Raw genomic sequence first — 17,488 nt, 5'->3', positions numbered from 1 at the left:
TTGAGAGTAAATGTGGATAAGAGCAAGGTTATGAGGTTCAGCAGAGCTGAGGGACAAGTTAGTTGGGATACGAGTTTGAATGGAGCAATATTGGAAGTGAAGTGTTTTAGATATCTGGGAGTGGGTGTGGGAAATGGCGATCAAGTAAAATAAATACATAAATAACAAGGTTCACTGTAATGAATTACAAAAATGAGTTACTGTATGTAAATCACCTGGAAGCTCATCTCTTGTTGAAGAATAATCATATTGTCCTGATTATGAAGGCAGCAAGCTAGGAGAGTTGGGAAAAGAACAGCTGTAAGGCTTGGTTCACTGAAGTACTGCCAGGGTAGGTTGCAAAGCTGCTGCAATACACTCGGCACTTCGCCACTTTGTATAACCATCTGTAGAGAAATACTCAAGCTTGGAATAAAGAAAATATAAAGCAGAAGATAAATGCAAGATTTTGTATTTGACATGTTTTATGCCATATGCATAAAACAAACCATAAATATTCAAACTTTGAAATATGATATACTCAAATACACAAAATACTTAGAACAAGATTATATGATTCAACTCGTATCTTGATTACATATGTTACATTCTATAAATTTCCTTTGTTACCTAATGTGGAGAACGATAACAACAACAAATTACTTTCAGACTGCATGTAAAGAACATAACCTATAACTGAGGGACCCCCTGTATACAAGTAGCAATGTGCTGTCAGTGGGTGGGACCAGGGAACATGAAGCAGTCAGGGGAAACCATGGAAAGGTCTGTGAGGCTTAGTTGTGGATTGACGGCTTTGGTTTTGGTGCATTACACATGATAACTAGAAAGTGGATGAGAGCAAATGAGGCTGCCCTTGATGTTCCTTGAACTACCTCACTATTGTGGGAAATGACATAGGCCATTTCATGAATTTCCACTAAGCTATTTTAAATTTGGCTTTAACAGTGCCATCATGAGTTCTGCTACTGCTATCACTGTCTTTACTTGCTGTTTGCTGTAACTTCAACATTTATAGTGGCATTCTACTCAAACTGGTTAAATATATTACTCAAGTATTAGCAAAACCATTACAATCCCTTGGGTAGAGGAGAAAGAATTCTACCTCCATATTCCCTGCATGTTGTAGAGGGCGACTGAAAAGGGCAGGAGCAGGGGGATGGAAACCCCCTCCTTGTATCTCAATTTCTAAATAAAGGAACAGAAGGAGCCAAGCAGGGAGGGTTAATCCTTCTTGAAGGCTCAGCCTGGTGTGCCTAAATGAATATGGATGTAATCATGAAGAGAGGAGAGGAGAGATAGATAGTATGTTTCAGGTAAGAAACCCAGATGTTCTGGCTCTGAGTGAAACAAAGCTCAAGGGTAAAGGGAAAGAAAGGTTTGGCAATGTCTTAGGAGTAGAGTCGGGGGTTGGTGGGACGACAAGAACTATGAAAAGAATAGCACTACTGAAGCAGTTGAGGGTGTGAGTAAAAGAGTGTAAAGTAGTACATTCTCGATTGATGTGGGTAAAAATAAAAGTGGATGGTGAGCTATGAGTGAGCTATGGTGATTATTAGAGCCTATGCACCTTGCCATGAGAAGAAAGATCATGTGAGGCAAGTGTTTGGAAGCAGATGAGTGAGTGTCAGCAGTTTTGATGTACGAGACTGGGTATTAGTGGTGGGTGATTTAAATGCAAAGATGAGTAATGTGGCAGTTGAGGGCTCAATTGAGGGGTATGGAGTATACAGTGTTATGAAAGGAAACGGCGAAAAGCTTGTGGAGTTGCATGCTGAAAAAGGACCACTAATTGGGAATGCATGATTTAAAAAGAGGGACATATACAAGTATATGTATGTAAGTAGGAGAGACATATAGAGGGGAAGTGAAGTGTATTGGATACCTTGGAGTGAACATGGCAGTGAATGGAACCCTGGAAGTGGGTCATAAGTTGGTGAGAGGGTGAAGGTTCTGGGAGCACTGAGGAATGTGTTGAAAGAGAGAACGTTATCTGGGAGGGCAAAAATTATAAGTTTGAAGGAATAATAGTCCCGAAAATATTACATGAATGTGAGGCATGGGCCATAGCTAAGACAGAGCAAAAGAGGGTGGATGTGTTGGAAATGAAATGATTGGGGGCAATATGTGTTGTAAGGTGGTTAGATCGAGTATGTAATGAAAAGGTACAAGAGAGGTGTGGTAATAAAAAAAGAGTATGGTTGAGAGAGCTCCAGAAGTTGTCCTGAAATGGCTTGGACATAAGGAGAGAATGAGTGAGGAAAAGTTGACAGTGATGGAAAGAATGACTGCGGAAAGGTTGACAAAGATGATTTATGTGTCAGAAGAGGAGGGAGCAGGAGAATGGAAAGACCAAACTGAAGATGGAAAGATGGAGTGAAAAAGATTTTGAGTTATCGGGGCCTGAACATGCAGGAGGGAGAAAGGTGTGTATGGGTAGAGTGAATTGGAAAGATGTGGTATACTGGGGTCAGTGTGTTGTTAATAGGCTGAACCAGGGCAAGAGAGGCATTTGGGATAAACCATGGAAAGGTCTATGAGGTCTGCTTGTGGACTGAGAGATGTGGTTTTGGTGCATTACATATGACAGAGAATTGATGCAAGTGGATGCAGCCCTTCTTTGCCTGTTTCTCACTAACAAGGGAAATGGCAATCAAGTATGAAATAAAAATTGTAATCTAGATCAATAACATAATATTCCTTAATAACATTTCTCAAATCGGATTTAATCCCTAATAATAACTAAGGAATCTGAAAATTATCAAAAATGGGTACTCCCCAGGTGATAATCAATCTTTTACACATAATATTCAAATTTCTCCCTTCTGTATTCACCAGTTATTAACTAAAATCATATATCCTGCAATGAAGATAATCAACAAAATCAACTTCTTAAAAAAAATTGCAAAATGTAACATTACATTTCCCAAGCTTACTATTCTTGTAAAAAAAATTTTTGAAAGTACTAAAAACCTTCAGTAGAGGATAGAGGAATGTCTTTCAAATTGAAAAAATGAAGTGACAGGTTTTCATGGTGGGAATAAGTCTAAAGCTATTATGGGGGTTAACCTTTAATTCTGCCATTTCACTTTTACTGCAGATTGCTTATTTTCTTCATAACACCTTGAAACTGGTTTAGCTTAGCTACTCAAGTTTTATTGTTTGAAGCTATTCAGACAGTTTACTTTTCATATGATTGTTGTCCAAATCTGATCAAAAGGATCTGCTACATCAAAAATCTATGCAGCTGTGTAACAAGTGCAGAAAACTTAATACTAGAAAGCAACTTATCAACACTTACCTGATTTTCCTTGTTGTTGACAGCAAAGAAGCCAACAAGTGGTATAATGTTATGCAAGATGTCCTCACACGGCCAGTGTGAACAGTACCAAAGGAGATAACTGGCAATATGACGAAATTCCAAGGAAATACCTTCACTACCTAATACGCCCTGCAATGAAAAGATGATTTTCCTAAATAGGCTTATCAATTACAAAGTGAAGACACAAATATATCTGAATCTGTGGCTAAGGTTTTTAAACAAAAAATGACATAGAAAAGTTCCCTAAACCACATTAGCCCAACTTTCCTTCAAACAAATGAATACCAATAATCAGTAACTGGCAGAGTATGTGAAGAATACTCTGCTATCCTATCACAGCCCACAAAGAGACACTGTCACTGTACTTAAGGCTCTTCCTTCGAAACATGCACCACAGATTAGATGGGCTTGGACAGCTCAACACCTCACTTGAAGTGTATTCTAACTTTCTTTTTTACAGTTACAAAATTTTCATTCCCTACTCACTATACCTACACATCATATTGCTCAATGTATCCATGTAATAGAGAAGTATATGATATCTGTGAAGAAGTCTTTGAGTGAACCACCTGGCTAAGGCAAAGGCTCAACTTTACTGAATTCTCCAGCTGAGATGGGGTTAACCACGATCAGTGCTCTTACCAAAAGTGATAAAGACCATGTACACCACCAATACACCGGCTGGAGACAGATCACTGGCTTCCAGCCCTAGCTTAAGCTTAAAGGTTATACACCCTCTAGCCACCAGAAGGAGATGGTATATCACAAGAGAGAAGCTTGATTGTATTAATTAATCTTAAAAAGGAAAAATACTACTAGATATTTTACATACGAAGATAACAAATATGATGCTCTTAAACAGAGGGGTGTGCTGTTTAATTCTTAAATTATTGGTTGCTACTTAGACTTAAACAAATCCTAAAGTATTGCCATTTGAAGTCTGCACATGTGAGCTAATCAGGAATGATCAACAAGATTACACAAGAATGTGACAAGCACCCATTTCTGTACGGTAAAAGTAGTGTCACACATGTAACTTTTCATATCACTAACCACACTCTAACTTCATACTACTGTAATACAGTCTACTAAAATGCACACTCACCTTACCAACTGAAGGAAATAGGCATCTATTGTTTCTATGCTGATGTGTGAATTATGTACTTCAAATCAATACACAATAATATGTATTGCTCTTATCTGAGAGTATCTGAGGGAGGGGGTTCTATCATTTTAAAAACAAAGGCATCACAGATATTCCTAAAGCCTCTATGCCACATCCGTCAAGCATATTGTGCCAAGGAGAGCCAAAGGGAAGACACAATGGTATGCTACTCATGTCCATGAAACCTTCTCAAGGGTTCCCAGGCATACAAATACCTTAAACACTGAGATGTAAGTGATGAGGGGGGGTAGAAAAGCCTTCATGTATATTGAGCTTCTCTTCACTTATTCAATCTACGAAACAATTTCCTTGCTTAACATGCTAAAATATTTTACAGAGTAAAGACAACACACTGAAGTCTGTTACAGATTGTGCCTATTCCTCTGAAAAAAATACAGCATGTAATTTTGATACATATATCACAGAAATTGTTTATGCTTGTTTTTTATCAATCTGCTTGCTAAGAGTTGAATCTTTCCTGAGTAGTCTTCAGTGAAATCAATTTACCTTGAAAAAGGAAAATAAGGAATCTGAGATTAAATTCGAATTTGAAAGCCTGATGAAAAAATACTGATATTGCTCCTGTCTCCTGCCTTACACATTAATGATGCAACAATCACCAATGGAAAGAGAAAATAAAAATGGAGTACTTTGTTCATTACATTCTCAGACAGATGTGATAAACGAGAGTACCCACAGTTTTTCTTTTCTCTTTTCAGTGGTGATTGTTGCATATATTTCTTCCTAGTGAAGTGAAGGTTCTGCACATTAAAGATGTGAGTGGATAACAGAGAACACCATGAAGCACATACAGCAATAAGTCTATCTGTATGGATCGTAGAGAGCACTATGAAGCACGTACAGCAATAAGTCTATTTATCTTACATGAAGGTGCAGCCCTACTCACACTATTCCCTCTTTATACAAAAGAACAATAAATCCACACTCTTAACATTCAGGCAACAAAACATGTCTAATCATAAAAGTAAACCCTTACATTTTAAATGAAAGAGTCTGAGGGATACAGTAGGTAGCTTTAAGCACAACTTAATACAATGAACCATAAAACTTGGTGTGCAGCAACATTATAATCAAAGCACTTAAAATGAAAAAAAAAAAAAAAAAAAAAAAATATTCATTAATACTATAACAGAAAAACGTTTTAATCAAAGCACTTAAAATAAAAAAAATATTCATTAATACAACAGAAAAACATGTTTTTTTACCTGAAACATGGAGAGGTCCAGGAAAGCAAGGTTATGCAGCAATGTAGTGGCAGTAACAGTGAGGGCTTGTGTGGTTTGTGAGAGTTTTGGCGGTGCCTGAGGCATAGATGATCTGCCCCCTTGGTGCAAAAGGAGACCATATAGAAGGCTAACTACACCACAAGCGTCAGTAACATGTAAAGTACCAATCAGCTGTGTAGGATCTCCTGGTAACGACCTGAAAAATATACAAGTGTTAACTCAGAAGTATTAAAACCATTTCTTTAATGAAGGCAGATCCATATGAGCAAGAGAGAAGTACTTGCTCAAGAGGAATTAGAGCATCATTTTACCCCTCAAAAATTGAAGAACAACCAATAAAATTTCACATTCTTCAACCACTAGAATATTTGAGGCCCAAAAACAAACAAAAAAACAAACAGTTGCACAACTACACACGCACACAAACAATTCTACCAATCCAGAACTAATATACTGTGACCAAATTAAAGGAAAAATCAGAATGTACATGAAGCAGTAAATCATGAACATCTTAAGAGAAGATAAGGTACTGATAATGGATGATTTTAATTACATAGAAACTGACTGGCAGAATTTGGATTCTCATGCCGACAGGAAATCACGGAGACACATGTTCACAGAGTATGTACATACAAGAAAATCCTTATACCAGCATGTCTGTAAACATGCTAGGATGAGAGGGACTGACATACCATCATTACTAGATCTTATCTTCATACATTTCAGTTAGGATGTTAGAAATATCATACATGATGCATCAAATGGAAAAAAGTGTTATATAATGCTTAAGTCTGAATATGTGGTAAATGAGGAAGTTAAAATTGCAAAATTAGGATAGGAATTGAAGAGAAGATATGAGTATGGAAACTAAACATACCTCAAAAATGTTTATGGGTAAAACATATTGGGAAATGGAGTTCAGTGGTCAGGAACCAGGGCATTGTACAAGGTGATAGTCTCCATGAAAATGAAAACGGAGTAGGAACTAGGTATATCAAGCCTCAAGCACACAGCGAAAGATAAGAATGAGGGAAAAGATTTATTTCATCAAAGATTTAGAAAAGCAAGAGAGCTTGAGATGTGCCGTGGCAAAGTTATAGGTGGCACTCTAGCCAGCCAGCATATGCAAGGAATATGAGGATAAGAAAGGGGGAACAAAGAAACTGAAAAGAATATTGTGGTTAGGGCAAGAGAAAATACAAAACTTTCCATATATTCAACAGAAGTAAATTAAAGTTAAGAGCAATTACTCAGGGTAAGTGATTCATAGTAAAGAACTGTACAAAGGATGTGATGTAAGGATACGTGAGGAAATAAATAACAAATTCAAAAGTGTTTTCATACTGGAAGACACTATAGTTGAAATACTACCACCAGAAAAGACATTAACAGAATACTATTGGGTCCTGACCCTTACAAAGCTCGTTTTCCTGATGAAATTTCATCATAAGAGATAAAGTTGTGTGCAGGTACTTTAGACAGACCTCCTGAAATACTGTTAAGATGACTGGAGAAAGGTAAAGCCAAAGAAGTGGAAAGGGGACAAACTTCATAACCATCTATGAGACCAATCTACAAGAAAGGAGACTGGGAAGAGGTACTTTACGACAATTCAGTTTCCCTAGCAAACATGGTCTCTAAGGAACTGGAAAAGATCAGACAGCAAAGGATGACTTTCTAACCAAGGAGAAATTACCTGTGCGAGAGTCAAATTGGTTTTAAGGAAAGGAACCACTAGGGAAAAGAGGAGCTTGACAGCTGATAGCCCACATTATGGATGCATACAAAAGCTTATGCTTAAAAAACTACAACTCCCTGTAGAGCAAATGATTTGCTTGTTTAATAAAATTTTGTATTAAACATGGTTGAAAATCACTGTGAAAATCAGAGACAAATTATCCCGCACACCTGAAACAGATTTGAGAATTTTTTTTTCATACTATTCGACATTTCCCGCGTTAGCGAGGTAGTGTTAAGAAGAGAGAACTGAGCCTTTGAGGAATATCCTTAGCTGGCCCCCTTCTCTGTTCCTCTTTTGGAAAATTAAAATATGAGAGGGGAGGATTTCCAGTCCTCTGCCCCCCTCCCCTTTTAGTCGCCTTCTACGACACGCAGGAAATATGTGGGAAGTATTCTTTCTCCCGTCCCCAGGGAGAAAAAATATCTTCCTATTTCTTATGTTAAAATATTCTTCTTTATTAGTAAAATACTTCAAGGATCTAAGTAACCTTGTGGTAATGACCAAATGCAGAAATGCAGAAAAGAATAATTAAGGCCTGAACACTAAGGAGGGTGAAAGGCATGCCCTGGATAGAATGAATATGGGATGGGACAACATGCTCACAGTTATTTGAGCTAGGGCATATAAAGGGGTCAATATAAACCATAGAATAGTCTGCAGTGCTTGGCTGTGGATGTAAGCTCTGGTCTTAGTGTATTACATACAATAGATAGGGAGTGGATATGTGTAAAAAATTTCCTCCTAGTTGTGAAATATGTAATGCATATCATTTTTTTTTTTTTTTTTTTTTTTTTTTATACTTTGTCGCTGTCTCCCGCGTTTGCGAGGTAGCGCAAGGAAACAGACGAAAGAAATGGCCCAACCCCCCCCCCCCCATACACATGTACATACACACGTCCACACACGCAAATATACATACCTACACAGCTTTCCATGGTTTACCCCAGACGCTTCACATGCCTTGCTTCAATCCACTGACAGCACGTCAACCCCTGTATACCACATGACTCCAATTCACTCTATTTCTTGCCCTCCTTTCACCCTCCTGCATGTTCAGGCCCCGATCACACAAAATCTTTTTCACTCCATCTTTCCACCTCCAATTTGGTCTCCCTCTTCTCCTCGTTCCCTCCACCTCCGACACATATATCCTCTTGGTCAATCTCTCCTCACTCATTCTCTCCATGTGCCCAAACCATTTCAAAACACCCTCTTCTGCTCTCTCAACCACGCTCTTTTTATTTCCACACATCTCTCTTACCCTTACGTTACTTACTCGATCAAACCACCTCACACCACACATTGTCCTCAAACATCTCATTTCCAGCACATCCATCCTCCTGCGCACATCTCTATCCATAGCCCACGCCTCGCAACCATACAACATTGTTGGAACCACTATTCCCTCAAACATACCCATTTTTGCTTTCCGAGATAATGTTCTCGACTTCCACACATTTTTCAAGGCTCCCAAAATTTTCGCCCCCTCCCCCATCCTATGATCCACTTCCGCTTCCATGGTTCCATCCGCTGACAGATCCACTCCCAGATATCTAAAACACTTCACTTCCTCCAGTTTTTCTCCATTCAAACTCACCTCCCAATTGACTTGACCCTCACCCCTACTGTACCTAATAACCTTGCTCTTATTCACATTTACTCTCAACTTTCTTCTTCCACACACTTTACCAAACTCAGTCACCAGCTTCTGCAGTTTCTCACATGAATCAGCCACCAGCGCTGTATCATCAGCGAACAACAACTGACTCACTTCCCAAGCTCTCTCATCCCCAACAGACTTCATACTTGCCCCTCTTTCCAGGACTCTTGCATTTACCTCCCTTACAACCCCATCCATAAACAAATTAAACAACCATGGAGACATCACACACCCCTGCCGCAAACCTACATTCACTGAGAACCAATCACTTTCCTCTCTTCCTACACGTACACATGCCTTACATCCTCGATAAAAACTTTTCACTGCTTCCAACAACTTGCCTCCCACATATCATATCGTGTCAATTAATGTTAGGTTTTTGAGTTGGTCTGAACTATACAAGCTTATACTGCCAATGGGGAAATGAACAGTTATGTGTGCAGTTCTTTGCCATTGGTAGAGAAACAGACAATATCTTTTCTTTATCATATAACCCAGGATGCCATTTATGGGGCTCCAGCAGCTTCAAAGCAGCAATACAGTAAGTAGCAAGGAAATGATGGACTCACATGGTACTAACCTCATGCCTAAAGTCTTGCCAAGGGCAGAGATGAACCTCATTGCTGCCAGAATGACCTCTACAACACCAGCATCATTGTCTAAGGGCCCCTGAACATGGCTAAAGTACCATGATACTTTGTCTGCTAGACCAACACTTACACAGTAGCTTGCCACATCCTGGAAAGGATATCATAAAATTTTATCAAGAGAACCTATTCTTTTAACTTTACAAACTCAACAATAACATGAATGCACTTGGCATGAAAACATTAACAGTTTGTCTACCTTTCAGGAATATAATGTGGTGAAGAAGCAATGCACTTAAATGGTTTCCTTCTAATAATTACACAAACAGGGAATAAGAACATAGTCATTCCGTTCTTCACCCATCTTGCTTAATCTCCCAACATCATTTTCCAGTATTTTCAAAGTAAGGTATCCTCTTATCAAATTCTAACTTATATATAATTACATCCTTATGTTTCACATTTAAAGACACTAAAGAACTTTCATTTTCTTTAAAATAAGCTGAAGTTGACTATTTCAACTGTGTATTAGCTAAACTACCAAACATTTCTTCAAAAAATATCTTGGGAACTGTCTCCAAGATGGGGATATATCTGCAGACCAAAATCAGTCAATCTAGGTAAAAGCTTAAAACAAAGAAAAAAAATACATAAAGTAATCTAAAATGTGAAGACCCCTGCCACTTTACAGTGTAAATCATGGGATGGAACTTCCTTACTTTGGCACAAGTTTCCCTTGCTATCTGCTAGGTTTACATCACTCTGAAACCTTGCACAAAGCAAGATTTTAATTCAGTGCAACATAAGGATTTTGGGATGGGAGTTAAACCTGACCCCATTCTTTTTTGTTTGAATTCAACCTAGCAAATGGAATGCAGTGATCTGCGGCTGCTTGCTTTTCTTTTTCAGGTCTACACAACCCCTCTGGGAAACTCTTCTGAACTTGAGGCTTTACGCCATCCATGGATATATGTCTGATCTTGTACCAAGCTGCCTCCACCATCTTTAAGACCTCTGCTACTGATTTTGCTGTCAGGTGAGGTTTCCCTGGCTCTTCATCACTTTCTTTATCACTCCCACTGGACTGCAACAGCTCCATGAGTTCTTCAGCAGAGAGCTCCTATTGGTGGGACTCCAGTGGCTGCTCTGCCTTCTCTTCCTCTAGACCCTGATTGCCAACTTAATGATCCTGACTTCCATGTGAAAGGAGGGGAAACTAAAAATGTCATTCACCTCTTGTGGCCAGTCTTGTCTAGACGATTTTCAGCATCGATAGGTTGACTTTTTCCCAAGCTTCCTTTCTGAGGCTGATGGCAGTGCAGATGAAACCTAGTCATTGACACTACTGGAATCATGGTAACAAATACTAAGAGGTGGCTGAAACTACCTGTAAAGTATTATTACTTAATGGTGATAACCAACCTTTGGACCACTGGCTCAAGAGACACATGGCATTGGGCAGCAGGGACATGATTTCCATAATTAGATGTCCAATATCCAGGAAAATAGGATGTCCAGGGACATTTATGAAAAGTAAAGGCCAATTTCTTTGTCTTGAGATAGTGCTCAACCTGGTGAACTTTGGTCATCTCATTTGATATCCAAAGGGCAGGTAGGTGTTGTCTTTATTCCCAAGGAAACAAACAAAATGGGCTTTGCAAAATATATCAATTATCATACAGAGTTATGTTCAGAGTTCTAAAAATCATCAAATAAAAAATTTCTAATCCCACAATATTTATTCTGGTTTGGAGGATTTTAATACAATACATGACTCAAGGACTGCAAAAGTAGCACCACCTTGCTTATGGATATTTCAAATAACAAAATGAGCAAGGATGTGTTGGTGAGGTGATGTGGGGAAGACCCATAGTTTGAAACTTAAGTGTGATTTCTTCAGTTTGTAAAAGGCTGAGTTAGATTAGCTTGATTCTTTAATTGAAGAACGTATTGGTCTACGTTGCTTAATTTTTACATGCTAAATTAAGATTCTAGTCATCAATGTATGGGAACATAACTATACTCAGGAAGTATGATTTCCACAAAACACTCACCTATCCCTGAGAATTGCAAAGTAGTTACAGCAAGGATTTCTCTGTTCAACTATGTCATGTTTAAGTGATATAATAAAGAAATCAGTCCTCATACCAACCTGTAGTCTTAGCCATGAAGAATCTGCTTGGTCTTTGACAACCTGATCTGGCGAGGAAACAGCAGGTTGCATGTCTCTATCACACAACACCTGAAGTACTTCAGCTAAAACCTGCAAATAAAAACATATAGTGTGGTAGTAAGATTATGGTTGAGTGAGCTGAAGAGGGGTTTGGTCTGGACATTAGGATAGAATGAATGAAGAGAGGTTCATGAATAGAATATCCATGTCAGAATTGGATGGGACAAGATGGAAGAGACTGAATTGGAGATGGAAGGATGGGGTGAGATATGCTTTGTGGGACCAGGGCCAGAACACGCAGGAGGGTGTAAGGGAAGAATGAGACAAAGTGAAATGGAGCAATGTATTACACGGGGAGTGATGTCCTGTCAATGAGCTAAACCAGAGTATGTAAAGCAGTCAGGAGAAACCACAAAAGTGTGTGGGGCTTAGCTGTGAATGCATTCTACATGACAACAGGAGGGTGGATGTGAGCAAATAAGGCCATTTCTTCATTTGTTCCATGTGTTACTTCATGAGGTACACAAATACAAGACAAATCTCAACTCACCTCAAATATTGCAGCTAAAGCAGCATCAGATGGAAGATTAACAATTGTGTTAATGCTGTTATTACTACCAACTCTTGTTGTTTCAATCACAAGCTCATTCATACGTTGCATAAGATAGTCTGTCAAGGTACCAGCCAAATTGGAGTAAAGCACATGTCGACAGCTATCTGTATTATTTCGACATGCTCCAAGAAGGACACGACCACTATAACCCAAAGACTTTGCTGGTAAGACACAAGGCCTCTGTTCAGTAGAATCTAAAATAACCTTCAGAACAGAATTAATTTTTGTGAAACCATCATGTGCACTAAACATCATCTGATCTGCTGCCTCTCTTTTTTCTAACAATCTTATCAATTCTAGTAATGGCCTATCTAAAGCTGTCAAATCAGCAGTAGGCCAAGGGCCAGAACCCTGGTTAGCAACAAGTTTTGCTATCTGTTGTACAGCCTTGATGATGCGGACTTTGTTGGGAGACTCTCTAAGAGAAACTGGTTTGAAGGCACTGTTATATTCCTTTCCACGTGTGATCATGCGAGTTCGAATCTTCCGGCATCTTCTCTTTAAAGCTTTATGTCTCTCTTTATCTCTTGTTACCTGCAAAAAAAAGAAAAAAGACAAATCAGCTGGAAAAGTCAACACTGACACCACAAAAAAGTATTTTAGGTCTGTTTCAGAGAACAAGGGGTCAACAATACAGAACAATTTCATCCATTTTTGTGTGAAAAAGGTGCAGTATTCATTACAAGGATGGTGTTACAAGTGATAAAATCATCCATGTGGCCCTCATATGTATGACATATGGATCATATAATCTGCATTTAAAACAGAAGATAAGAAACCAAGGTAGCCAGTCAGGGTGCCTGACCGTAAAGGAGACATCATCAATTGTACATCATTTTGAGCAATCCATATAATAATGTAGGAATTAATATTATCTTTCATTAAAAATACATCAGAAAAGGAATAAGTTATCTATACTTGCACAGCATCTCCTCCAACAAACATGACATCAACAAAACATATACATACGGTAATAACTTAACAATCCGAGCATATATGATAACAGAGTCAGAATTAATACTCTATTTCAGATCAAATACATCAGAAAAGGAAATACATGAGCATTTACAGAAACCCCCTACCCAACAAACATAACACTGAGAAAACATATATATACAACAACGACTCAACATGTGTTAAAGAACCATTTTCCCAACCCAAGATTTCAAAAAGACCCAATCTTACACTCCACTCCACCAGACATACACCTAACTGAAACTACACCCCCTCCTCATATATGAGTAAACTTTCTGTCTGCATTCTTGACACCATCCATTTCTCTAACTTTAAATAAAATGGTTTAATAAGTTACAAGGCTTCTCAAGCCTAAGATGAAGCCCTTACCAAAAATCTGCTTGTCAAACATACAACACCCATTTCACATGAACATACACACAATAGCACCTCACTTCTTGACCTGTGGTCCTGATTAGTGAATGCTGCCAACTTCCTGAGTGCTGTGGGAGCTCTACACAAGGGGATCCTAAGACAGCAATGTATATAAATAAGTATTTATTGATAAAAGTTATGCAAGAAGTATTTTCCACTCCAAAGAGATATATCAGCAGCATCATTTACCTGAGGATCATCAATATTAGAAGGAGCATCAATAATATGCTTGAGATTGTACGTTTCACTATCTTCAGTAGACACAATATCAGCTTGATGAAGTGCCTTTAGAGCTTCCTGGTGGCGGCGGCCACGAAGATGACTCAGTAAATATACTTCACTGGTAATGAGGGAGTTACATAGCGTACACAGCTTCTTGGTCTCATATCTGTAACATATGAAATTTAATATACTTGACCAGTGGAATGTAAGCTTGGATCAAATTTATTTCCTTCTAACCATAAGTTTACAGTTACCCCCAAAAAATTCTCTGATAATCTTAAGCAACTTACAACTCTATACATAAAGGAAACCATAAGAAATGTAAGTGAATGGACCAGCTCTGGGTAAGAATCAAATATAAAAACTCTTGATTTCCTGGCATTATAATTATCTTTGCCAGCTTTACCAATGGTCTAACTTGTCACTTAAACATCACAAGATCCAAAAACAATCATATAAACATACATCTTAGCATTTCAAGATTTTTAATTTTTTTTTCACAGAACCTTTGACTAAAAAAAAAAATTGAAGAAATTTGACACATAATTTTTTTCTTTTTCAAACTTATCATCATCAGTAGCAGTATTATCAGCATTATTATGAACATTATGCAACCCTTAGGGCTCCTGCACTCTATGCCAAGGGGTAACTTGAGTTCCTATGACTGCTCACCTGTGGTGTTATCACTTGCAGGCAGACTCTATAAACACTAATTTTTGAAACTGTATGGGTGTATAACAGCAAAACAGACTAAATTTTCTGAAACATGTCAAAGGCATCTGGTAAAACAAATATTTGAGGGGAAAATGCACTCAGAACAATGGAGCACACTATAGTTAGGGCATTTGGAAAAAAAATGTATTGAAAGAAACTGAGACTACCTTTAAGTAGGAAAAGTAAAAGTAAATACAGGCAACATAAAAAAAAGGGAGACTTCATTTAAGCGAGAATAATAAAGGTAAATATACATAGATGAAAACAGGCAACATAAGATATGAGGGAGAACTAGAGAGCCTGTTTACACCATATAAGTAAAGCTGCTTAGATAATCATTTTATTGTCAGAGATGCTTAGGGTACGATATCTCAGCTAAAATTGGTTGTCGTTACTAGACATCCAAAGTCAAGCCTAAAGCCTTCTTATTGTTATAATAGTATACTTATAATGCTTTAAGTCAGACATTTAAAGAAATTAAATCACTGTCCCATATCTGATTAGGGAATGCACTTGCCTATTCTAACATAGTTACCATAAAGACAGTAACATATAATATCTTTGGTCATCCTCAAATGCAATATAATGAAAACTGTAGATGTGTTCTCTACAACTATGACTTTTTTGTCCTTCACAATCATACTATAGTATTATTTGGTGGTCTACTAAGCTTTCTTATAACTCAACATAACCCCCCTTTTTTTTTTGCTTTTTAATCACTCATTTTTTTTTATACATTCTCCTGGTTTCTTGTTTGTATTTTTCACACAATTATATCAACTGAGGCATACCTTATCTTTATGACCAGTTATTTTTTTCTTAATGAAAGTAGCAATTGCTTTACTATGATAACCACCTAAAAGTGTAAAGTCCTTTAACAAAGCTCTACTGAAGCTGCTAGGCCTTATTGGGTCTTAAGCACTTCAATGTGGTAGTATGACACTTCACATACACCACTCAGCTCTGCATGCATGAAAAGGAATACATCATGAATGTATGGTGATAACTGTATAAAAAACATCCAGTCAAAATTTAAACTTGGACCAGATATAATCAGACTGAAGTTCTCATACCTGATAAGTCTTGGTGCATCATCACATCCTCTTGAATATTTCATAATTGATGATTCCAAGGCTCGCTGCCTAATTTGTTCAATGTTCTCTTCATGACGGCGCGCAGATTCTTCTTGCTTCTGTTGAATCTTCTTTACTAGTTCTGTTTCCTTTGCTTGTTGAGCCTAAAAAGAGTGATTATGTTGCAAGTCAAAATTTTTCAAACTGGAATAAAAGTGGCATATTTGTCATAAACCTGTCTTCCTAGTCCTTATAAATTTCAAATGCTGACTGAAAACGACTGCTGTTGGCACTATTTTTTTCTTTCTTAAGGAAGGCTTTTGACAATTAAAAAAAAAACCCTTTCTCTGCTTGATGAGACCCTGTGAGCAGTGGGAGACTGCAAAGATCACTGTTGGTTACTCACCTTCATTTCCACATTATAACACAAGCCTTCACCACCCTTCAGCAACTACCAAACACTAATGCCAGTGAGCCAGTTAAATCACTGTTCCCTTTTTGCCCATCAATAACTGGCTTGAGCTACATCATCATCCTCATTAAGCTTGCTTTCTATGAATTTCTCTGCTGAAGAGAGACTTACAAACACAGAAGAGAGCACACTATAGCTGGAACAGCCCCTCTCTGACATTAATATACCTTCACCCTACGAGAGGGAGGGTGTTTGTGATGAAACATTTTCCCCTAGCCCCTCCAGCAACCTCCTTACCCATATCCAGATTAACTGGCCCAGTAATAACTGTGGGTAAGAGAGGATAACATACAACCTAAAAGACAGAGTACCTTCCTACATGTGTAACTACAAAGAAGTAACAAAAATGGATTCTGCCTAATGGCACAGTTAGCACATAGCACTAATCACTCATACCACTTGTTTCATAATACTAATAATCTATGACTGGAGCCTCCATCATAAAAAAGAGGTAAGAATGGATAACATACAACCTAAAGGACAGAGTACCTTCCAACATATGTAACTACACATAAGTAACAAAATAGGGTTTCTGCCTAATGGCAAGGTTACCACTGAGCACTAATCACTCATACCACTTGTTTCATAATGCTAATAATCTATGACTAGAGCCTCCATCATAAAATAATATGCTGTATATTTTCTTTACATATCACCATGCTTTAACTTCAACATCACAAATCAGATTTTGTGAACTCCATTGTAAATGAACTGAAAAATTTTCATGAAATATAACTTTTTAAAATTCTCTACAAGTCATTGTACGGCATTAGCTTTAATCATTCAATAAGAATATCTTTTCTTATCCAAATATGACCATACTATATCATCTACGTCCTCAATCGAGACCATTTCTCTGTCCTGACCTGAGCCCATTCAGCCAATTAATGTCTTGTTAACCCACTCAACTCTGCCAGCACTTACCTTACAAGTGTAAAACTCAATGAGCACTTCTTGAAACTAATGTCACAAAAAATTGCATGACAGAAGCTGCCTTTTCCAGGTAAAAGTAAGGAAAAGAAATGGAGTACTTCCACTAACTATCAATAATACACTAACATTAAGCATCATGTTAACTAATCCCATCATTAGCAGAATGAAAAAAAAGCTTTT

At 37.9% G+C, this 17,488-nt stretch overlaps 1 protein-coding gene across 3 annotated transcripts in view; it reads right to left on the bottom strand.

Annotated features, from left to right (window-relative positions):
- ssp3 (short spindle 3) overlaps positions 1–17,488 on the bottom strand; it is a 72,415-nt gene that overhangs the window by 13,528 nt on the left and 41,399 nt on the right. For all 3 annotated transcript variants that reach the window (XM_071677055.1, XM_071677057.1, XM_071677056.1), the window contains 8 exons: positions 15,904–16,067; positions 14,084–14,282; positions 12,443–13,039; positions 11,872–11,982; positions 9,713–9,870; positions 5,711–5,927; positions 3,299–3,448; positions 216–386 (listed from right to left, as the gene is read on the bottom strand). In XM_071677055.1, coding sequence (XP_071533156.1) covers positions 216–386; positions 3,299–3,448; positions 5,711–5,927; positions 9,713–9,870; positions 11,872–11,982; positions 12,443–13,039; positions 14,084–14,282; positions 15,904–16,067 — 1,767 coding nt within the window. The remainder of the gene's footprint in view (positions 1–215; positions 387–3,298; positions 3,449–5,710; positions 5,928–9,712; positions 9,871–11,871; positions 11,983–12,442; positions 13,040–14,083; positions 14,283–15,903; positions 16,068–17,488) is intronic.

The sequence above is a fragment of the Panulirus ornatus genome, chromosome 24, assembly GCF_036320965.1.
Source record: "Panulirus ornatus isolate Po-2019 chromosome 24, ASM3632096v1, whole genome shotgun sequence".
Taxonomy (NCBI): domain Eukaryota; kingdom Metazoa; phylum Arthropoda; class Malacostraca; order Decapoda; family Palinuridae; genus Panulirus; species Panulirus ornatus.
Note: the sequence above shows the minus strand (reverse complement) of the source record. Positions and strands in the feature narration are given on the sequence as shown.